The sequence below is a fragment of the Poeciliopsis prolifica genome, unplaced genomic scaffold (genome assembly GCF_027474105.1).
Source record: "Poeciliopsis prolifica strain line A6 unplaced genomic scaffold, Auburn_PproV2 SCAFFOLD019, whole genome shotgun sequence".
NCBI lineage: Eukaryota > Metazoa > Chordata > Actinopteri > Cyprinodontiformes > Poeciliidae > Poeciliopsis > Poeciliopsis prolifica.
In genome coordinates, this window is record NW_026562394.1 from 248,893 (window position 1) to 274,469 (window position 25,577).

A 25,577-nucleotide genomic window follows, 5' to 3' on the forward strand; every position below is an offset into this window, starting at 1 on the left:
TCATTATCATCATCAGTGTCTCACCGGCGGCTGCTACTGTGTGATATTTGGCTACAGTCAGCTCCAGTTGCGTCGTTTAAGCTGTATGGTCCTGTACATGGGCAGGACGTCACACATCGCTAAAGAAGATAAACTAAGCTGCACGTTGAACACAGAAATATACCCAGCCATTCAGCCATTTGACCGCTCACAAGGAAATCGCTCGCTTTTCCATTTTTATTTCCCCTTTTTTTATTTGTTTGTCAGCACACGCAGACGGAGATTTACAAATGCCAACCAGCAAGTCAGGTAAGGCGTCACATTAAGAGTTCAGAAACAAGAGCCGTGTTCTTAGAAAATTATTTTCTGAAAAAGAAATATGTCACATTTCTTTCTCGTGGCAGGAGGTGTGGCACCGTGGCCGTGTGTCGTTTGTTGTGGGACGTGGACCGGTCACTTTGTTTCTGAAGATGTGAGGGAAAAAAGGAAACCAAGAGTCCGTACAACTTCATACGTCACACGTGATCACCACAGCAACTAATTGTCGCCTTTAAGTAGCGGACTTTACCTGCGCTCTCGTGGAACTTGGGGAAGGGTGCGCTCCATGTTTCATCTAGGACACACCGGTACCGACGGTGCCGGTGGGACGTTGAAATAATAACAAAAATACACTTATAATAACAAAAAGAGAGGGGAAAAAAACATCAACACTTTAGCGGGGGACTTGAGGCGGGCAGCTTCGCGCTGTGGACCGAGTGATGCCGGACACGTTGATGCTTCTGAAGAACCGGACAGAGCCACGGCTGGGGCAGCTGGAGCGCAGCCTGTCCGCAGAGGGCACCGCTCGCCCTGCCTGGGTCATTGCTATCCTGGCCAGTGTCTTGATCTTCACCACAGTGGTTGATGTGCTAGGAAACCTGCTGGTCATCATCTCGGTGTTCAGGAACCGCAAGCTGAGGAACGCAGGTGAGGTGTTTTTTTTTTTCTCTTCTTCTTCTTCTTCTTCTTCTTTTTCTTTTTCTTCCAGACCATTTAACAGAGGTCACTGAAAGATGATGGATGATGAGTCAACACAGCTACACTAATTTTAGAGAAACTGTCTTTCAGCATCTAAAACTTTTACATAAAGTGCCAACAAAAGTTGTCCAGAACCTTTCACTTCCAAAATAGATTTAGGTTTTCTTTTAAAAGTCTACACAAAATAGCTAAAATTGCAAAGGGAAAACATCTTAGATTTTTATTTTTAAATGTATAACAATATAAATATTGAAACAATACAGATACTCACTCATACATTCACCTGTTTTTGCTCAAAATTGAGCTCTGGTTTCTCCGACTTCCACCAATTATCCTTGAGATGCTTCTGCAACTTGAACACAATCCACCTGTGGCAAATTCAGTTGACTGAACATGATTTGGATTGGAAAACAAGGTTTCACGGTTGACGGAGCACATCAAAGAAGCAACCAAGCAATGAAGTTAAATGTATGTCTCTGGACCTGGGATCTGTTTGTTTCAGGGCACAAATCTGGATGAGTATGTAAAAATACTTGTCACAACTAAACATAGCTAAAATCACCCTGGTAGCCACTGCTTAGAAATGAAAAAAGTTTGGAATCACAAGGACTCTATTTGGAGTTTTGCTATATATCTGAACTAGGATTCATTGGTTAGCTAAGTGAGCCTGGGGGCAGAGCCATAGTATTGGTGGAGACAGAAGCATCTTTTTACATTTGCAGTTAAAATTTGATTGTTCAACATTAGTATCCATTGTTTCAGTTTTAATTAAATTTGTGCACTATGATAAACATTGTATTAATGCATACAGCATTACTATTCTATTGCTACATAGTTGACAGATTATCTTTAGATTTATTTCCTAATTATAAATATGACAGACAACTGTCACTATGTAATCATTAAATTCATGTTATGTGACTATTTAGTAATTAAATGTTCTAATATTTAAATAACATTACTCAGTTGTAAAATTTGTATTATCATTAGTTGCTCAATCTTCGCATCTAATTACAAGCAAATTTTTATTGATCATTAAATTTAAACACTATTTATAATGACATAGGGACTAATGGGATTACTACCCTATTGCTGCTATCTACTTAACCAAGGTATAATAGATATAATAGAAAGTGCTGATATTTTTCAGACTGAAAAGGAGATTTGAATAAAATAAAATCCTGTGCAGCATGATTGGACTGTGTGTCAGTCTGTAAGTCTGTAAATGCCAGCATGCACAGATGCTTTTAACCTCCAGGAGTTGATAACATTATCCAAACCTCCAAAGGATTCCTATTTTCCTGACAGGCACATGAACTGGGCACATGGTGCTGATGTAGTAGAATTCACACTATGTTACGAGTTGCTGTATTGAGCCTACTACAAACTTTAGCTTCCCCTGCATTCCTTTTTCTTCATATGCAGTATTTTATGATTAACCTCTGTGCACCTGGGAAACAATAAAACAAAATTAATTCTTGGAAAAGCTAAATACAATAGTGGAGATGCACATATTTTGCAAACGTGTTGACAGCAATTTTAGATTATTTTGATTGCTCATTAATAATCAAATTTCCTCACACACTGTGTGATTTTGTCTCTCCTCCTAATCTAAATGATAATAAAATTATTGGATAACCTTGTATGTTTATAATAAAATAGTAGGAGTAAAAAGATTTTCTTGCTGAACAGCTCTAAGCCACATAACTGTTTCCTGTAACACTGAAAATCCACAAAGTCCAGTTAAATCCTCCTGATCAAAATACATTAAAATGTCTAACTCAATATTTGACAGCAAATAAGGCACATATTGCTATTACTGTATGTGTGAAATTATTAAATTGTTCATTTGTTTCTTATTCAAATGCACTTTATGTTGGTATTATCATTTATATTAGAGACAACATCTCACAATGTATGAAGGAGATTCGAGACTGCTGCATACTTCTGGAGTTAATCAAAATTCAGCTTTTTTTTGTTTTCTCTTGATTAGTAGAAAAGCTCCTGTTGGGTTCTGTAGGAAATAAGTTCCACACTGAAGAGTGTTGTCAGTTTGACTTGCGGGTATGTTGACTGACTGGAAAAAGGCAGAATTGTTTCAGTTTTCATAAATTCTGGTCACAAAAAATATCTGAGACTCTCCCTATATAATGGCCTTGATAAACTGACAGTTATACTTGACTTCATGCAGCTTTACAACATCACAAAGCTTGGGAAGTCCAACTTTGAGCCAATGTCTGCTTACAGAAAAAAAAATAAGCTTCAGTAAATGTATACATTTCCCTTATTAGTGGAATATTTACATTTCAGATTGTTTTATTAAGACTTCCATAATTACAATGGGTTACAGCCTAATAATGTTCTGTCGCAAGTATTTCAGCCAAAGCAGCAGATGTTAAATAAAGATGCCTGGTGCAAAGGTGAGACCTAAAACTTGTCAACACCAATATTTTCTGAAACACAGTGTGCTGACTGACCAGATTTTGGTATATCGAGCAACAATTAAGGGTTCCTGTGATATACATGTATTTGCATATTCCACAAATCAGCAACTATTTTATACCAAGCAGGATGCAAGAGGGACTCTTGCTTTGCCTCATGCATGTCAAAGCAGGTACAATCTTTTATTTGAAGATGTAATAAATTCTGTCTTTGTATTTGCTCACAAGAGAAAACATTACGTTTGAGCTTATTTTCCTTCAGTCAGATGAGCACAACCATCACTGGAGTATTTTGAATGTAACCCTCACTCCCACATCGAGCATTAAAGCATGCATAAAAAAAATCTCCAGTATGGGTATGCTGGATGGAATTTATAGCGCCGAATTACCTTGACAAAAGAGGTTTCAGTATTTGAAGCTTTGCAAAAAATTTAAAAAAATTATGTGTCAAAAGCTCACGTAGCTGTTAGATGTCATTTGATCTGAGAAGCTTGACCAACAGAGCATCTGTTTTTTCCTCCTGTGTATTCAAACTTATGTTGTTCTCTTCAATCGAGTGCTGTAGCCAATTAAACATCAACGGCAGTGTGCAAATCTCACACAGACCTTTAAGAGGAAGCGCTCCTGGCTGTGCATGTTTGAAGAAGAACGTAGGATCCTGTTGTGGCTTCTGCTGAATTAGAACAACTACAATGCCAATGGGCTAAACAACACATTTTGCTGCCTTGGACATATCATACTTGGTTTAATCTCTCCTTCCTGGAAGACTTGCTTCTGTTTAATTGTACGACTTCACTTCAATTTCCCTTTATTTTCCTGCCTTAAAAAAAGTTCCTGTTTTGCTTTTTTTTATATAGCTCCTAAATGAGAGCATAACTGAAATAAGTGTGCTTGAGTTTTAAGCTCTGACAGTACATTTCTGCCTTAAAGCTGGTCTCTCTCAACCTAAACAGTCCACTCAGCAGTTCTATAACTGAACCCACTGAAGTCATAGGATGAGATGACTGCTGTGGATGTGAAACAACCCACTTAAACAAATATAATTGGGAAGCACCTTACGAGAGTGCGTTAAGAGTCACAGTTAGATCTGAGGCTGTTGTGTGATTACGCACCACTGAGCTCAAGGAGCAAGTCCACTGGATAGTGCAGCATTATAACAGACACCAGGTTGACGATTGATGGTTGGCCTTGCTGCTCTCTCACCTACCCAATCTGATTGTACGTATTGCCCCTATTGTAAATAGTCTAATACTGACTCATTGTCAAGACGTCTCTGTATACTATAAACATTGGAACAAATATTGCCTTTGAAATGTGTTATTTGAAACAAAAACCACTCAAAAACACTTTAAACATAAACATTTCTGTGTTTGTGCAAAAAGGTACAGCGTAAGGAGGGTTATCTGCAAATGTTGATTTATTTTTTTTTTTTTTATTGCACTCTGTTGTACAAATTTGTGAATGAACACGTGAAAAGCTGAGTGTACGCTTGTGTTGGACACGGTCTTTTGTCCCCAGAGATTTGTCTTTGAAGATGCTTGGGTGTTGCAAACCTCAAAGAGAGTTAGACTTTGCTGAACCATTCTTCAAAGAGACTTTATTTACATCATGCACACACCTACCTCTCTTTTCTTCTTTCTCCCCCGTCATTCTTCATTGCTACTTTCATCATCCTGTGCTAACATAATACTTGAAGTATTTCTTATTTAACACAGTGGTGTAAAGAAGTCCCTCCACTCATATGTTCCCTTGCTTACTTTCCATTTTCCGTGCCTCTGTCCCTGGTGCTGAAACCTTGAGCGCCAGTCTTTCCATCAGTCTCTGTGGTGCTGAAACTTTCAAAATCTGTCTTCTTTCATGTAATTGTCTGTTTTTATACTTGTGTAAACCTGTTCAGCAAATGACTACTATTCTTAATATTTCAGGATAATTTGAAAGTCACACACTTGTGCTAAAATAAAAGCTTTAAAAATAGTAAAGCAGCAGAAATTTCCAAAAATTCTTAGGCAGAGTCAAAACTACTTTTTGTTTTCCATTCACAAACCATATTGTGGCATTAAATTGAGTCAGGATTCAAGTACGTTTCAACCATCTGAGCCCAATTGGCTCATGGAAAGCTCCTTAAATGAGTGTCTGAATTGACTACAGGCACACAAAATAAGACATGCTGTGTCTGAGGAGGCCATTTGGTAAATCATGTCATGTACTGTTAACTTTTCTTTAGGTAGTCCTGCACAAGAAAGTAGATGCATAATTATTTGGCACAAGGATCTTCTGTGGTGCTGTGACTCTAAAGAATTGCAAAGGAGATGGCATAGAGTCAACAACCAGAGGCAGAGTCCAAGAAAATAAAAACACTGGTGAGAAAACTGGGCACAGAAAGTCCTTGTATCTTTCATGGCAGCTCTACGTTAAGTGAAATACCGAGGAATATTTGGATAAGATTATATGGCATATTCAGCATAATCCTGGCCCACATAACTGAATTGCAATGAATGTTCAGTGATGACATGAATGTAATGACTCTTAAGTGTTAGGGATTTACATTTATGGAGCTCTGTGTGTAACTAAAAAGTGAGTGAAATAGCAACTTCCCAGACATATGAGCAGTGGCTGTTTTTGATATAGACACTGTGGCTCCCTGCTCAGGGCGACATTGCATTAGGATGTGGTACACGGACTCTAAAAAGAAAAAAAAAAGATAAAAAAGTTGTTGTAGTTTCCATTATTACCTGATTACTCAATGGGAATGTTACACTGTGATGTTATGTTGTAAGCATTGCAAGAAAATATGGCCATACACTGTTGCTTTTGATGATAAATTAAATGGATATTCCTCTCTCTCTTTCCTTATAAGCTATCTGGAGTGATAATTAAAACTCTTTTTGTTTAAAATATCAAACATAAACCATTTACAATGGTTAGACCGGATCTGTATGATTCTTTAAATAACACTGAACATATCTTGAAAAGCCCAACTCTTTATGTAAAACATAAAGTGGGCCTGTTTTTTTTTTCCAATGGAACCAACTGAGATTGAGAAAAAAGTGAACAACAAAAGAATATAAATTAGTCAAATGTGATATAAATTTCTTTACTCTTTAAAGCGTGTGATCATGCTTCTTAAGGGTTTTAATCTACATGGAATAATGAAGGTGCAGAGGTCTGGGCTTGCCTAGAGTACCAGTCATGTAACAAATGAAATCCCCTCGAGGTTTGTTAGGATGATCCCGACAACCATGTGAGAATTTTGAAAGGGAGATAATAATAAAAAATGCTATTTCAAATGTCCTTTGAGTGTTGTCTTTGATTTTTTTATTAGAAGAGAACAAACCCTTACCTTGAAAAAAATGATTAGAATAAAAAATTTCTTAAGGAATGACAGAACCATTGGGAGGACTAAATGTGTCTTCAGGAATAAAACTGGACATAGAAAAAAATAAAATAAGTAAATTATAATGAAATAAATTCTGAAAACGGATATAGCATGGAGCACAGGGGAGTAATTACTTGAGCTGTATCAATCTGCTCCAGTAACTTTCCTCCTTTGAGTCAATCCAACAGTTAACAACTCCTATCAAATGTTTTATATGTACCTGCTGAATCCTGTTTGTGAGCTTTGACATAAAGTAAAGTAGCTGCACAGTTGAGTTTGAAGTGTAGTCTGCAACCTCAAGCAGGAATGTTAGTGAAAAACACCTCTGCTGCTTCAACAGCATATGGAGTACCCCATCCTTATGTTTTGGGGATTTTGGATGCCCAGACAAGTTTGAACTGCCAAAAGTGCCATTGTGAATTTGGCATACAGCATATTTAGAGAGAGAAAGGGAGCGCCAGTTTCTCTGTAGCCAGTTTCTTCGTACCATTTCAGTCTCCATCTGAAGCGCTCTGTTTCAGCCAGCAAGCCTCTGGGTTATCTCTTGCTACTCTTAATTTCACCATTGTTCTGTCCCAGCTGTGCATCAGTTGACTGTTTCTACACTGATAAAACATGACAAAGTGTTTAAATTATAAACACAGCAGAGAAAAAAATGAGAGAGAGAAAGAAAGAGTAGGCACAAGTGCATAGCAGGATACTGCTTTAGAGAAGTAACTCATTCAAAAGTGAAATGTGATGGTTTGAAGAGAGTTCACATTTGGCTAAAGTTACATTTTTCTCTACAAGTATGTTTGATGTCTCTGAAATGTTTTGTGGTTTAACAGTTGGAAAATGCGTGTGTGCATTCCCTTGATTGACAGAGGAATTATTAAAAAGCTTTGACAGCGAGACGATTTGTGTAGGGTTTGTAATGGACAGCCTGGTCTTTTCAGTTTATTGCACAGTTCCTAAGTCTGTACTCCACGTCTTTAAATTTTAGGCATTCAGCCGACAGCATTAATCCAGAGCGTCTCTGTAGGAATAAGCATGGGGGATTTCTGTGTCTTGCTCAAAGACATTTTGACAGGACATACAGCTGTTGGCAGACTATATCGAGCTACCCCTCTGAATACTAACACCAACCCACTGCCCCTGTCTTTACAGATAATTGTTACTAGATGTACGTTAACTGTCAGTCACATCAATGGGCTATTAGCGGCTATTCCACACAGTAATTTAAAGTAAATTAGAGCTGACACATCTACACTACACACAAAGAAGAAAGAAAAAAAAAAACTTGCTGTTGAACATTCATAAGCAATTTGTGTAATAAACGGCGGAGAGAATTAGGCCCGGCTGACCTCCATCCACTTACTGTGTAATTTTCGCAGTAGAACTTTTGACTTGACAAACTGTTCTTCTATTTGACTTTTACCTTAACAATAAATTGCTTAGTCTGAGTTTGATGTTTAATTTAATGATCCAGAAATGTTTCTTTGTATCAAATACATATTTCAAAGTAACAGGCAGGTTTCAGCAACTTATAAAAGTGTTAATACGTTTCGAATTATTTCACATTTTGTTTGTTGCGTTATAACTGCAAACTTTAATGTGTTCAACTGGGATTTGTTATGATAGACCAGAGCAAATTAATACATAAAAACGCTGAAGAAAAGGGATGCATGGTTTTAATTAGCTTTTTCGCAGACAAAGATATGTGACATGCATTTGTATTCAATCCATGAGTCCAGATTTACTTGCTGTTACATCAAAGCATTGACACCTGCATGTCTCCACCACCCTTGTACAAGCAGCAGTTTTTCCCATTCTTCTTTGCAAAATAGCTTAAGCTCAGTCAGATTGGATGGAGACTGTCTCTGAAAATTGATTTTCAAGTCTTGCCATATACTTGTAATAGGATTGATGCCTGAACTTTGAATGGAACATTTTAGCACACACATGTACTATTTAGTTGTAGCTCTAATTTTATGTCTATTTTTGTTGTCCTGCTGGAAGATGAACTTCTGCCTTAGATGTCAAGTTTTTTATGACTTCTGACAGGTTTTTATGTTACAAAGTATTTGATGCCTCAAAAATTTGACCCAGATCCTTGTCATTCATGAGGAAAACCATTTGCACTGCATGATTCTGCCACAAGGGTTCTCTGACTGAATGGGGTGTGTTAAAGATTCACATATTACCTTTACAGAACAGCTGTATTTATACAGAATTAACTTACATATAGATGCACTTCTCAAAGCAAGCAATTGCACTGGACTCAGAATACCAAGGTAACTTTAACATTAACTCTACTTTCTGCTTCTTATGACTTCCTCTCTAAGTGACTCTCTTCCTACTACTCCATAAAGGCCAGATTTGTGGTTGTCCTGTTATGGTTGGACTCTGGTTTCTAATTAGGTGACATGTAAAGGTAACTGTAACAAATGGCTGTTCAAACTACAGCATAAAAATACAGTAAGGTGGCTGGGTTTTGAAAATGCAGCTCTTTACTGTGATCTGAAATGGGTATGGAAAGTACATGGGACTTGATTGGACCACTGGATCAAGTGCGGAAATTTACAGCTGAGCTGTAAATTTTTTATGTACAGTTGCATTGTGGGATATTTACCAGCTGGAGGAGAACTTTCACAGGCTAGAGGGTGGGCCAACAATGACTTTCACTGGGTAAGTACTTTTCAAAAAACATTGAGAGTTGTGTGTTTGTGTACGAAAATATATTTCATGTGGTTATGTTTAGCTCTGGCTTGTTTGCTAAAGCTAACTTTGGTTATTTCTCAGCTAGAATTATGTGCAACACAAGTGCTTTTTAGTTCAGTTCACCTAGATTATGCAGATGGCTATATTCTGGTCTTTTTGTGACAGGAGGACAGCTACAATGAAGGAAGGTCAGCGAGAGTGTCTGTCCACTAAATCTTTCATTTCCAGCCTGTCTATCTTTAACTGACATAAATGCAGTTAAATGTGCTGTTTATGTCATGTATTAAAATGTGTTTTTCTTTCTTTATCTAGAGCAACCCTTTGATGATTTCTGGAAAAGTTCAATACTGAGACCAACTCAAAACTCATCCATGATGGTTTTGTTTGGCTGTTCACTAAGTCTTATCTTACCCAAGCGTTTTAAGATCTAATGTTGGGGTTCCAATGAAGTTTTGAAAAATATGTAACTTCAATATTTGACATTGCTGGACCCCTTCCTTCCTTCAAAGGAAGAAAACAGAAGACATTTAAAATTTTGACTGCAAGTTTTATATGAAAAGCTGGTATTGTTTTTATGACTTTTATATGCAGTTTGCTTGAAAACATTTGGGCACTTTTGTTTTTGTGAAGATTATTTATTTCATTGTATTAAATGTAATATTACCATGACGGTAAATGTATCAGTTATATTTTTATATCAGAGTATTTTTCACTTTGGTTGCAATACTTTGACTTCTATGTAACAACTTCTATTTAAGTTTTGCTTCATTTTGTCCAATGTAAATTGATTTTAAGCTACACGTGTGTATTTTTTGTGATTAAAAGAATACAATTTTGTTTTGAAAGTTTGGTCAATTAAGTTGCAAGTTCACGTTTAAACTATTAAAAGTTTAAGTGTGAACTGCATAGTTTCATAAAAGTATTTTATGAAACTGCATGAAAGTTTTATGAACTACTACAAAATGACAAGTTTTTGTTATTCTTCTACAGGACTACTGTAGTTTTATTATTATGTGATGAAATCACAGTAACAATGTTATTTAATTAGTGTGTTACTTTAAAGAAATTACAGTAATCCTAATTAAATTACAGTAATATAGTAAAAACAATTTAGAGTAAAGCTGCAATAAAATAAAGGTGGTGCAAGGATGCAGTAAAACTGTGATAAAATTGCAGGGAATCTGCAATAAAATTACAGTAAAAGTGTAATAAACTTACAGTGAGGCTGTAATGTTACTGGAATTTCTTTTCTGTAAAAATTACAGTAACTGGTTGTCAACGCTGCTGCAAGTAAGTTACTATAAATTCTACAATTACTTTTTTTTTTACAGTGTCGATAGAGATGCTAAACCTCTCTAGTTTTTATCTGTAATTATTTTAATGAAGCATACATTACACTTTGCAATTATGCACTATTTTGTGTTGATCTATCAGATGACCCCTCCCTCCCAAATAAATTAGAAGTTGTAACATGACAAAGTTAAGCCCTTATGAATATTTTTTGCAAGGCTAACTAAGGATTTCATCTTCCAACCTTGAAATTTGATCATTTCCACTTCAGACAGGAATGATTGTTAATATTCTGTTATTCATGTTAAAAAATTTATAATTACCTCAGTTTCCACCATGACCCAGTAGTCGTTTCGACTAATATTTATGCTCCACACCAAGGCTTTTTTTTTTTTTTTTTTGCCATCGGGGTGCTCTTATGTTTGATTTTAATTTATTAAAATCAAAACGGGGGTAGGCTCACTTACTGTCATATCAATCAGACTCCCTTTAATCCTGATGAGATTTTTTCAGCTTCCTGTTGAATCGTTAACTTCTCCAAATCAGAGAGCTGAAGGTAGTTTCATAACATCTAACCCAATGCCCCTGCTGGAACCTTTATTTTATGTTCATATCAGGAGAGGCAAAGAAAACCATGCACAGTCAGAGAATTTGCACAGCAGATGAAGTGAGAACAGAGGAATACTAAACTGTTGCCCAGAAAGAAGAAGGGGGAAGGGATTAGATGCAAAGGCTCTGTTGCTGGTTTGATTTGAATTAATCCATTTACTTGATATTGAGTAATCTGGACTCACACATGAAAATTGCATTTGACAACCCATTATACATCCCAATGTGACAAATATTAGCCACTCAGTCTGGTTTCATCATGTCACTCCATGTCAGATCCATAGGGGAGCTGAGTTACCACTGATCTATAATGCATGGGAGAAGAGTATCTCTGGGTTTTGGGGGGGATTTTCCGAGCATGTTAGGCTTCACTATATAATTCTTTTATTATCTGGCATTACTTTATTTTTTCTCTTCCTTTTGTTTTTTGTCTCAAGGAGTATTTAGGCTGAAGTGAAGGTTGAACATGACTGCTGGTGATGTTTTCAGCAGCATTAAGTGCTCTGGGAGCTGACTTCTGCCTGAGCTGTGTGCCCAGGCACTGTCCTGTATCTTCTGGGTGAAGCATGACTTCTGTAATTCCCTCGAACACAGACAGCTGGGAAAAGGGAATCAGGGATGAGACCGGCTAGAATGCAGGAAGAACAACAATGGAATGATGAAAGAAGTAAAAAGAAGAAGGGATTATTTGGAAACAGCTAAACAAGGGATGAAATACAGAATGACAGTGCAAGATTCAGAAAAGAGGGGGGGACATGACTACTCTAAAAAAGTGGGAGAGTGTAGGAACTACTGTCATGTGTCATCAGAATCACCCAGTTGTTATCAGTGCTTTGGTGCTGAGATGGGTGGTGATTCAGTAGCACAAGTTCACAGACTTGCCGCCCCCCCCCCCCACACACACACACACCCCACACACACACACACACAGCAGCTGACAGAACCATTTCTGTTAATCTCAATAACCATGGAAATGATAGATTGACCCATTTAATCAGCAAAGCAAGTGATCAGAAATTTTATTCCCCGTCTTTCTTATCACATCCTACGACGTCTGCCATATCTGCCCGTATCCATAATGCATACACTGTGATAATTTGAAGTGTGTTATGTAACAGCTTCTGAAAACCTTCCGGCATCAGTGGGTGAAGAGGTGGAAGGAAGCGAGGGATTTGCTGCAGGAGAAGGAGGAGAAAGAGAATGAAAGAAGAAAGAGGGAGGTGAAATGAAGAAGATGTTAGAAATCAAGGGCAAAGTAGGATGAAAAAATGAGACTGGAATAAGGAACAGAGGAAGTTAGGTGTTGCAAGGATGCACACAACTGTATCCTTGCAAATTAATCCATAGACAAAACTGTCACCCAGGATGTTTCTTTTAGGGCACAAAGGCAAACTGTGTGTGCGGGGGTGCGTGTGTACGTGCGTGAGAAAGAGTGAGAGGACGGAATAATGTTTTCATTGTCTTGGTCTATTTCAATTTAGATTTTCTGGACCAATTTATTTCAAATTGAAACAGAACATTGGTCTTGACCACAGACTCATCTCTCTGAGTGGTTGTCTTATTTTTTCCATTTATTAATACAAATTTATGACTTCAGATTGAAGTTTGAAAGTTTTACGGCAAAACAGGGTGCTTGGACTCAAATACCTCACTATATGACAACTTGCAATAAAAATCTGTCTGCCTGTCTCTGCGCCTTTTCCTGTCAGTATATTAAATTGCACAGAGGTAATGCTCACACAGCTGTTCCATAAAGGCCTATCATAAAGACCAACATAGGAGGCTGTTTAAGCAGGGTTACTTTAAAAAGAATATGGCAATGTGTGAACATCTCATCGCATGGGTTGCTGTTTAATCTGTCATCTGAAGATGGAACGGGTATGGCAACACCTGCAAACTTGCCAAGGCATGATGGTTCATCTAAAATAACAGGCCATGCAAGTCAAGGAAAGTATAAATGAGTTTTACGCTACAAAAATTGGTCATTAATAAAGATTGTATGGAAAAAAATGAACTTTCTGGTGCACATACAAAATGAAAATTTCATGTCCATTGCAATCCATGGTGGTGGAAGCATCATGCTGTGGGGATGCTTTTATTAAGTAGATAGGCTAAGCAGAGGCAGGTAAATGTTGATGGCAAAATGAAGCTAAATGCTGTGAACAAGTTGATTTATAGTTTTCTGAGGCTACAAACAAGTTACAGTAAGACTGCAAATGAAGTTCACCTTTTGGCAAAATAATTGCATACTGTCAGAACTATAATGTAAGGAATATACATGCTTTGAAATGGTCTAATCCAGACATGTCCAAAGTCCGGCCCGGGGGCCAAATGCGGCCCGTGGTCAATTTTCATCCGGCCCGCAGCCTCCGTCATAGAATCAATAACGCCTGGCCCGCGTATAATACATTGGGCAGCAGCGCTGTTACTTGCGTGTTCTAAGTGCTGACATCTAGAGGCTCAAATAGGAACAGCAAATTAATATGTGAGGCCCCCAATTTTCTAAAATGGCGGCAATTAGCAAAAGGAGGAAAGTTGACTGCGAGGGCCGACGGTTCAAGGATGGGTGGAAATTGGACTATTTCTTCATTGAAATACATAACAACTGTGTTTGCCTCATTTGTAAAGAGACAGTGGCTGTTTTGAAGCGACATTATCAAACTAAACATGCTGAGGCACATGACAAGATCACAGGTAATGAACGCAGCGAGAAACTGAAACACTTTGAAGCTAGCTTAATCTCACAGCAGCAATATTTTACAAAAGCTCGAGAGTCAAACGAGAATGCTACAAAGGCTAGTTACGAGGTAGCAGCGCTGATCGCAAAGCACTGCAAACCTTTCACCGTTTCTCTAGTGCGCAGCGTCTTGTCCCCGGGTCGCCAAGTGAGAGAGAGGTGTGCTAATCAACATTTATAGTTACTGTCATATTTTAAATGAGCCCTGCACTTGTTGATATGACAATTTCTCTGTTATTGTGTTTAAAAATTCTGTAAATATTAAACTCCCATTTTGAGATTTTTTTTAATGTTTCAAATGTAATTTGTACCCAAGAGTACAATTACTTCTCTTCAACTATTACAAAAAAAGTTAGTGTTAAAAAAGTGAAGTTAAATGAATATTTAATTTCAATTTTCAATGTCAATTGAATTTTGATATGTATGTTTCAAATGAACCAAAACATATGCTTAAGATGGCTGAAATTAAAATAAAAAAGCAAATGTGAAACACACAACAGCTCGCTGAAATGTATTTAAATTAATTGCTGTTATATGTAAAGAATGTCCGCCAAGGTTGGCCCCCTTATATTTTTAACACACCAAATCTGGCCCCCTTTGCAAAAAGTTTGGATACCCTGCTCTAATCAAAGTTCAAATCTAAATCTATTTGAGGATCTGTGTCAAGGACTGAAAGATAATGTTAACATGTTTGTGACAAGATATTTGTATTTTTGCAAGGCATTGCAACTCTTGTCATATTATTAAAACAATATAGCTCTATTTTCTAGGAACAAAAAGCTTCACAATGCTCAATCTGCAAACCAACTGAGGTTATGCCAGGCTAAACTACATCCTAGTGCAATGCAAGTCATTGAAACCTGTTAGTATTAATGGGAGCATCCTTAGCCTCAAAGAAAATTAAAAATGGAACAGGTTTTATTCAACTAGCTTTCCATTTGTGGACCCTGAAGTCATGTTAAATACATTGCAGTAGCACATCTCATTAAAGTTGGCATAATCAGTCTCTTCCAAGAAAAAATGAATAAAAAATATGTTTGAAAAGAAATCTAAATAGTTCTTAGATTTATCTCGAACACCTTGAACTTAAAACTTGCTTCAAAGTTACTGTTTGCAATTCTGCAGTATTAAAACTGTCCTGTTTTAATACTGCAGTCGAAGTTGTTCAAGGTTTCACATGCAAAATCTGAATTACGTTATTTCATGCATGGATTTATTCCCCCAATTTCCACATTTTGAAAAAGTTATTTAGCCTCTTTTTTTTACTTCTATAATTTTGCAGGTGAATGGGTTCAGAATATGAATGAACCGATTCAAATTTGTCCTGAAAGCATTAGTTGGTTTCGAAAATGTGCTCGCTGAGGCTCATCAAACTGCTCTCGGGGCATATTCATTGCACTAGGACACACTAGGATTACAATTAATTAGGCAGAAGGGATATTTTTGAAATGACAAAAAATAAAAAATAAAGTCGGTCCTCTTCCTCTGAGGGGTACACATCCTTCAGTTCTTGTTAATCCATTTCATAACTCATGATTGGAGCATGTTTTTGGATCCCTAGCAGAACAGGCAGCTGTAACTCTTAGTGCCTAAATTAGGGTCAACTAATATTCCTACGCTTGTTTTATTTTGATCAAGCCCAGATCAATTAAATGCATTCAAATGCTATGGTCAGTCAGATTGAGGTAATTCTGCAAGTGTGTGAGGAGATGTAGGCAATATTAATCAGAATTTTTATTTTCTCTGTATTCAGTTAAAATGATGAGTTAAGACAGCTTTCTGATTTAATCATCTGCTTTGCTTTTCAGTTCAGCATGCACTTCAAAGGTCAATCTCCTAGCACTGACCAGGCTTAATGTTTTATTGCAGTCCACAGTGGAGATGCCAGTAAGCTCAAGTATCCAAACATTTTGAGCCTAACCTACGTGACTATTTAAAAAAGTCATAGTTTACGATACAAAAGAGTGTGTGCATAGCACTGCTGTTAATTTGCAGCATACTTCCTAGCAAGATGTTAAACTACAACAGATATCTGGGACAACAGAATGAGGTGAATCAATGGCAGTTTTGATGCAAAAGGAATAGAGGATAAAATCAGCTCTCTTGCGGTGCATTTGAATGTTGGGGTTTGCATGCTAGGGGCGGGGGTGGAATCTGGTGTGAGGTAAGGTTTTTTGCTTGCCTGGGGCAAAATATTCATGGAGTGCATTTTGAATTTGAACTGTCCTGACTTGGGTTCATCTCCATGCTCTAACAAAAGCTTTGCAAAAGGTGACGGCATGCTCAAAAACGTGCGTCTTCTCTCATCCTGTGACAAGCACAAACAGTTCTTTGTATGTTATTTGTTGTGGAAGATGGTCAATAGATTTCATCTGGCTTTGAGAGGGAGCTTGAGCTGGATTAAAAGCTTTGAAAAAGAAGAACAGTTGGCAGCAATATCTCTGTTATCCTAGCATCTGAAAATCTGACCAATAATGGATTTTTTACTGGCCTCATCAAATACTTGATAAGTAGAAAGAAACCTTTTCACTTGAGGTCAATCATGTAAACATATAAGAAGAAAACATTGCTAATGTAATTTGTCATCATACAGAAAATCTGTACAACCCTGTCTTTCAAAATAAACATTTACATGTTTATTAATTTTTTTTATAAATCTGGGAACAGGTGAAAAATTTACTTAGATTTACTTTGTAAACACCGAACCCAAATTATCCAGTTTTACTCATTTTGGTGAAAATATCTTCTGAGTCAAATAAATTCACTTTCCTTGAATGCTGTGTTTTCCTTACAAACATGTCTTCAGTTCTAGCCTCCAAACATTTTATATTTTAGACAAATCTCTCCAAAGAACCTTGTTCCAGAAGTCCTGATCTATGTCTGTGTCCACTTTGGCAAACCTCAATGTGTTCTTACATTGCATGGAGTGCTGAGGTTTCTTTCTTTCACCCCTATCATGAAAACTAAATATACTTGAACTTAGTCAGATGGTCAGGCCTGGACATGTGGCCAGTTTGCTTTAAATATCCTCCACTAGAAGATTATTTACGGAGGAATGATCGGATGTCTTTTTTATACAACTTTAAATCCCTCACTAGACTCATGAGCCGCTACAATCATCTTCCTGAAGGTGTCAGGCAGCTCTTTCAAACTCCCAATTCATAAATCAGGAGGACAGCAAGCTAAATGTTGATGAAAAACTCCCTCAAAATGTTGAATAATTATGATCTCATTGTTGCTGGCTGAGATCAGCAACAGTGATTTCAGCCATTGAGATTTTTAGTCAGAATAAATGAGGATATGTCCTGAATTCCATGAAGTAATACTAGTGCTAACATTCACAGCAAATATCCATTAGAAAATAATTTGAGATTTCATGCAGTGTCCTTTTTTCATACAACTTTTTGTCATTGGGATTTTAATGCTTTGTGGAGTGTGATTTTTATCATTTTTTTAAAGTCTAATCACAATTTTCACACAGAGGAATTGTTTGGGACAGTGTTATATGGGTAACATTGTTAGAGCCCATTATTGAATCAATATTTATCTTTTTCCAACAACTAATAGAAAAATCTACCAAAATGCTTGTAAAAAATGTTAAACGGAGAAGGCTTTTGTTGTCTTCTGAAGGTTTTCATGGATATTGGGTTAATTAGGTGTAGCAGAAGCACCCACTCCATTCGCCTGTCTTTGTGTCCTTGGGCAAGATACTTCACCCACCTTGCCTGCTGGTGGTTGTCAGAAGGGCCAGTGGTGCGATATAGCAGCCTTGCTTCTGTCAGACTGCTCCAGGGCAGCTGTGGCTACACAGCGTACCATCATCATGGTGTGTGTGAACGTGTTCATGAATGGAAATTGTCTTTGCTGGTCCTGAAAAGGGTTATACAAGTATGATGTTCACTTCATTATTGCAACAAATGGATGTGGTTTGATCAAAACCATTCCATTGTATCTCTGGGTGTATATTTAGAGAAGCAGTACTTCTGCAAGGTGACTCTCTACTCCTGTCTCAAATCTTGTGTGACCTCTAAGAGGTTTTCTTCCAGGATTGGCTGGTATTTCTTATTTTTACTTAATCTTTTGTTCTAAAATGAATTTACCATATGTTATGCTAAATTTAGTTGTTTTTGGTTAGGATATACAAGCAAATTTGACACTTACATAAAGATCTGTTCTTCTGCAATAAAAAAGGCTTCTTGGTAAAAGCCAAAACTTGCACTGAAAGAAAAAGAAACTAGAAGAATATGTGTCAGTGCTCACACACCTCTGCCTTCCCTATCCTTTCACATGTCAGATCCTCTTATCTGAAAACCTGACCTGCCCTCAAGCATTTTAGGTTTTCATCATAAGTTGCCACTGTGATGGATCCCGCCAAAGCGGGAAGCTACTAAAAGATCCAGAACTGAACGTTACAACATACAAACCACAGAAAAACAATGGATTGATCTGAGAGCAAAACAAGAACACAAACATAAAACTGAGTAACAAAGCTATTAGTCATGACAAAAGTAAATATACAACTAATTGATACTGGAACATGTCCCATGGAAGTCCAAACTGGCCTAATGCAAAGCGATAATTTATAAGTTAATCGTTTGTGGTTTAGATAATATGAACCTCCATGCAAAGGTGAGAGAATCTTAACTTTTTTTCTTGAAGCGTCCCACTCCAACTCTGCAGACTGCTGTTCTGTTTGCAAACACATCAATTACAACAACAAAGAAACTGCTCCCACCAGTCACACACTTTTCTATTTGGAGCTCTGCTACATGTTTCCAAGACAGAAAGTTTAATTAAAGAACACAGAAAAACAAATTTGTACTTGGAAATTGAAATACAATAGTCCTAAGTATTTTGTTGTGTGTTAATTCATGTTGACGCAGTCTTAGGGTGAAACTGAAGAAAAGACAATCAGTAGAATCATACACCTGTAAATGTGTCTTTTGTTCATTGAATTTTTAAGTTATCAATCTGACTTTTGATTTCCTGTACTAATATTCGTTGATTATGAGAGCTATAATTTTACAGAATTTTACAAAGTACTTTTTTTTACCTAATATGTTTAAGTTAAATAAAAAAAACAAATAATTTAAATCATTTTGTTTTTCAATGCTCTTTCCAAAAGCAAAATGAGATGAAAATTGAAGAACATCCATTGCTGTTACATATCCCACGTGTCTTTTTGGACGAGTACCTTGTGTAGGCTGCCAATCCAGAGCTGTGTTCCACTCCTTTGATCATAACGATGAATGCACACACAGTGCCATTTTACCGATTAGTTGTAGAATGCGTTGATAAAATGTTTTACAAATTATGTTCCTTCACCTAACAATTCTAATAAATAATGTGCACTATTACTTGTGCTGAATTTGAAAAGCCCAAACATTTTTCTTGCATCTGTTATTAAGTGTATGAACATGCCCAGGCCTTTATAATGCATTATAATACAAAGAATGTCAGGAATAAGACTTGAATTCTCACAGTCAGTTCCCTTCTATTGTTTTTTTTCTTTTTTACTTACACAAAACTGTTACACACATGCAACAGTGCACAGCAAAGGCATGATAGATTCCATAGGTGTAATATATCATTATTTGATCGGAGGGCAGCATGTTTAACTCAAAGGGGAACTGACTTAAACTGCCATAGATCGGGATTTATGACTAACAGTTTTCACATTATATTTCCTAGCTTTGCAGTACAGACACAAAATCTCTTTCGTACGGTTGTATTCATCATTTTTGACAAAGTGCGCAGCTGCTACACTTTTTACATTTCAGTGATGCATGTAGATATAGTATGAAAATATTACCCTATCTTTGTATGCATCATGACAAACAAAAGAGTTGAATGGAACTTTGCAGATAGGTTCGGACTCACCCCCTAAAGCAGAGGAGCTACTCATCCATTTTCTAAGCTCACTTTGTCCTGTTTGGAGTCAGAGTGGGCTGCTTCCTATCTGAGCTTCCATTTGGGAGTGAGCCAGGGTCCGTTCTTGCAATGTCAACAGTCCATCACAGGGCCAGTACAGAGACACACCAACCAAACAACCGTGCACATTTACCCCTAAAATCAAACAGAATAGTCAGTTAACCCAACACACATTCCTTCCTTGTTGCTACATAATTAGAAAAAGCATCACAACTAAATGTTAACTCAGCAATCTTCTCACTGTGGGTTAAACATTTTAATCAGTACACTTGTATCTTTGACAGCAGCTTTAAGGACAAAACAGAAAGTTTTGCGCCCATTACCCTTCATTTCAATTTCTGTTTTTTTGTAATGCCCTTTCATTTCTACTTTTAAGATCAAGCTCAAAATAAAAAAAAGCCATGCATTGCCCTAAAGTGTAATATCTTTGCTTGATGATATTTGAACAAAGAAGGAAATATAATACATAATTAGCAGACTACTAAGCACTGATTTAGTAAGAGGAGAAAATGCTTCTCAAGAACATTACACTGATTAAACATCGATATGAACTGCTACACAATGATTGAGGAGAATACTTGAAGAAAATGTAAACCTTTCATATTTCCCAGCTTGTTTCCATGCATTAGTCAAACCAGTGACATGTTTGTAATGTCCACAGTCACAGTTAGCCCAGGGCATAACTGCACAAATGATTGCTTGTGGTTTTACAGCAGCAACATGGCAACACAGAGCATAAAAATGACAAAGAGAATTTGTTCTTCACCTATTTTGCCAGAAACATTCTTGAAATGCAAATTTATTTTTATTTTAACATGTTTTTTTCCACTATCTTTTGTTCTTTTCTCTCTGTCATGGAAGACAGTGTAATCTCACATAATTAAATTTTCAAATACAATTTCCAGATTCATGTTTCACAAAGAAGTACAAAACCTCAACATATAACACAGAGACATTTACCCTCAGATACTATACCACTATCGACATCTTGTTAAGGCCATTTCAGGTCTCCTAGTCATTGTCTCTACTTTGATCAAATTTATCAAATACAAAGCTGTCCAAAGTAAAGTTTGTTTAGCTCATTTAATCAAGCAACTTTTCAATCATCAACCCAATAATTTTGTGAGATTTTTTTTTTCCTTTTCCCTTTTCAGTTACAAGTAAGATAAAGGACAACACTTTCTTTTCTCCTTTTTGACTAATTGTGTTTAGTAAAAAAAAAAAAAAAAAAAAAAGACATTTACCCTAAGATATCACTGAGGGTAAACGTTCACTATGTAGGACAACTTTTAGTAGAGAAGGTACGAATTGACATTACATGACTGGTTTTTAAAGTCATTTTGTTTTAATGCACATTTTTTAAACTAAAATTCAATGAAGGATCCAATGCATCCTACGTTGGAAAAGGCATGTCTGGATTTCCTTCCTGGACTGCTCTCTCTGAGTCCCAAATGACTGAATGAACAAATGAATGAAGTATAATTTGTCCTTTGTCCATCTGACAGGCCTGAAATAGAGTAACTTTTAAGAGGCTGTGCACAAGCTTTTAGCTCATGTTAAATTAGTGACAAGCAAGTCTGATAAATCCACTCTGTCTGAATCTTTAGCAGAGTTTTTACAGGACAGTCAAATGCAGATGGAGGATTCTTTTTGAGTTCCCACATTAACATTACATAGGATGTACCATTAAATACCCATTAATCATTAACCACACTGTAAAGCCAGCTGCTTATCTCATCTACGTGCTGAACTCCAAAGACCCGCTTAAATTTTTTATAATATCTTCACGCAGAGATCGGTCATTGAGGTAAGAGTAGTTTGGAGATGTTACTGGAGGCTTCAACCTCCCATCTAACCTCTGCAAATCAGTGTGCATGGCTAGTGAGCTGGATGAACTTGAACAAATCAGTCACCAAGTCTTTCAAACTTCTGATCTTTCCCAGGTCAATGAGACATTTTAACTTCAATAAAGTCTCTTAAAGTGCTGGGTTTTCTCAGACGTGTTCTGATCTTGAGAACAGATCTCTCACCTGTTTTAGTTTCATTATCACTTTCCGTCTCTCTAATCATGTTCAATTCAGGTCAACGATTATGTCCTTGGCAGCACATCCTACCAACAATCTCTTTTCCAACTATAATAATTGATTTTTCCTTTGCAGACCTTTCCGACTCTTTGGATAAAACAAAGAGTTCACAGCAGCAACATGGCAACACAGAGCATAAAAAGGTCAAAGAGAATTTGTTCTTCACCTATTTTGCCAGAAATGTTCTTGAAATGTTCAGCCACAGTCTTAATGAACACAATCTTGATGAAAAATTAAACCTAAATAACAGACTTAATAGAATAACTGCATATGATATATTTTAAATTTTTTAGCACTAGAGAAAAACCTGTTGAAAAAACAAATCATTTGATTGTTTATCATTCTTGAATAGTCATTCATTTCTGCTCTGATTTCTTATCTGATACATGTTTTTCTCCTCGGTTGGATTGATGATTCTTCCTGGCATGTATTGCCTTTGTACTTCCAGTTCTATTATGTAAGATTCTGTTTGTAAGCTGGCCACTGTCTTATTGAGCCAATTTTATATAATTTATGCCACCTTTGACAAATTATGAGGACTTCATTAGCTTTGAATGATTTTGGAAGATTTTTATATGGATCCTGTCTGGATAGCTGCCTTGACATATCGTTTTTTCTAAACACTTTCAAAAGTCATTCAATCCAAAGTGTAACACACCGTAGTCCTGAAGAGGTCATTCTGTTTTCTTGCCTATGAATAGTTCACATTATGGAGCAAGCTACTGTGACTTGCAATACATATTGTTAAGATTTTAATGTAATTGACGAACACAGATTAATAAAAAATTGTGAAATGGACTAAAACATAATAAATGTGTTTCCATTTCTATTCAGGCCCATTGTCTCTACTAGCTTTGCACATCGAGAACATGTTCTGCCCTGTCTTCTTTAAATAGGTCAAGCTCAGTCAGACTGGACTGAACATCCAGTCTGGAGATTTTCTCTGCCATGCTAACACATTGATTAACTTTGATCTAAACAATGCCATTGTAAAGCTGTTATTTTAGGTTCCTATCAACTGTCATCACCTTTTCTGTCCACACACCATGAAGTAGCCATTGTTCATAATTTAGACCATGTTAGCTTTCGCCATACAATGTTTGGTTTAATGGCCAAATGTTTCATTTTGGCTGCCATGATCCATGTGTGTCAGTCTTTGGTTTATCACCTTGTATATGTGTTTTTATTATTTGGAGCTGTTGACTTTTATCAATGATATTTCTTAGTGTTTTTTTTTTGTGTGTGTTTTAATTTCTTATGTTCTACTATTTTTGATTTTTTTTTTTGTTTTTATTTTTTACAGCACTTTTTAAGGTGACTTATTTATATAATTGATTAATTGAATGATTGATTGATTTTTATTATGTATCATGTTTTACTTCTGCTTCGTGTCACGCTAACCCCCTCCGTGTTTATTTCACTGTTTATATAATTTTTATTTGTCTCCTCTTTGCACATTTTCTCCAAACTGCTCTACATTCCACTGATTACTCTCACTTTGTTCTCATGTCATCTATTCACCGTTCCAGCAGTTACCTGTACCTCTCTGTTTTAGTACCTCTTTGCCAGATTCTCCATTTCCAGTGGCTTTGATTCTCAATGTTTTCCTGCGTTCCTGTTGCTTCTGTTTCTAATCTGTTTATTCCTCAGTTCTTCTGAAAAATTTAATAAGCAGGCAGCTGCTTATTTACTAATTAGGTGACTTTTAGGGGCAATTGATTGCACTGGGATTTAGTTAAGGGTTCTGAATAAAGGGGTTTGAATACAAATGTATGCTATATTTTTGATAACATATATATATATATATATATATATATATATATATATATATATATATATATATATATATATGTATATATATATATATATATATGTATATATATATATATATATATACTATATATATATATATATATATATATATATATATATATATATATATATATATATGTATATATATCCTGGTTATAAAAATGCACTTCTTATACAGAACATTGACGTCTATGGTTGTAATGTGACACACTGTAAAAATGTAAGCAATATTACACACTGTTAAAAACATAAAAAAATAAAAGCACTTTTTTGTCTATGTCATGATGACACAGTTCAAATGACTTGATAAGAGGTACTGATCAAATCATGGGAGCTTGATGATTTGCTTTTATTTCCCATATGATTGTATACAATTTTATTTAAGAAGTAATAGTAAAACATGGGAAAACTGATGCCGCATACGTTTGTGAAATTTGGGTTCTCTGTTTCCAATAACACGCAAAATAATATTTAAAAGCAATCTTAATTAAATGGAACTCCATGTTGGATGCACAGTCTGCATGGCAGAGCACAGCCATGATGCAGAAAAACACTTCACAAGACAGATCCTGAGGGTTTTGGCTCTCTGTGCACAGAATAAAACCACCGGCTGTAAATCCTTGACTCACCTCTTCACCTGACAAGCTTTTTATCATTCCACCACAGTGGATCATAACTCCACTGAGGTTTTCCATATGCCGACTTTCTCAGGCAGAGCAAGGCTCGTCTTAGCCAAACTCCAACAAATCCCAAAGCACGTGTTTATGCGAGAAACAGCCACATGCACTGACAAACCTCTAATTATGCAATAGGCAGACAGTATGCGGATGGCCAATCCCTCATCACTGTGACATCAGATGGTGGAGCAATTCAGCCAAACTGCTGTGACAAAAAGACATTTTGGTTTATTAAAGGTACAGATGAACCGGACTGTTAAACTGAGGGTTTTTACTTCACATTCAGAATTTTTGTCTGATGTTAGTCCAACTCTACTTGCCCTCATGTATATGGTAATTGAGCCACATTTTTCAGTCATCACGTGATACACAACCATCTGTCACCTCAATGCTTTACAAATATGTTTTACACAACACCTACCAGCAATATTGTTTTTTAATTTAGTTTTGCCCTTATGTTCCTTGTATATGTTGTAAAATAAAATTTGTGTGCCTATCACTAATTATGTAAATTGCAAGATTTTATACATTGTTAAACATTTGGTTCACTTCACATTAAATGTTTAAATCTGCACTCCTATAAATCACAGCTGTTTTCTCAGTGACATCTTGATGAAGATTGGCTGCATGTTCAGAATAAGTGAGCCAAGCTTTCAAGCTCAGAAATAAGCTCATTTTTAATGGAACTGCTGCTTGGTGTAGAATGTAGAGAATTATCCCAGAACACTGCAGTCCATCACACACATAATATGTTGAATAATTTATTGTATGTGCAGTTATGTAGTAGATGCACTATATGCACACATCTGAGTAAATTGACCCATCTGCTCATATGCCCACACAGATGCACAGCATTCCTTGATCTGGCACAGCTCATAAACTGGCACTTAGCTAAAAGTAGGACCAGAAAGACAAAACATAAAT

General features: G+C 36.5%; 1 protein-coding gene across 1 annotated transcript in view; it reads left to right on the plus strand.

Moving 5' to 3' along the window:
• Positions 1–25,577, plus strand: part of mtnr1bb (melatonin receptor 1Bb) — a 39,807-nt gene continuing 14,230 nt past the window's right edge. Inside the window, exons 1-2 of the mRNA XM_055043999.1 lie at positions 1–288; positions 384–945. Of these exons, the coding sequence (XP_054899974.1) occupies positions 738–945 (208 nt within the window). The 5' untranslated portion in view covers positions 1–288; positions 384–737. The remainder of the gene's footprint in view (positions 289–383; positions 946–25,577) is intronic.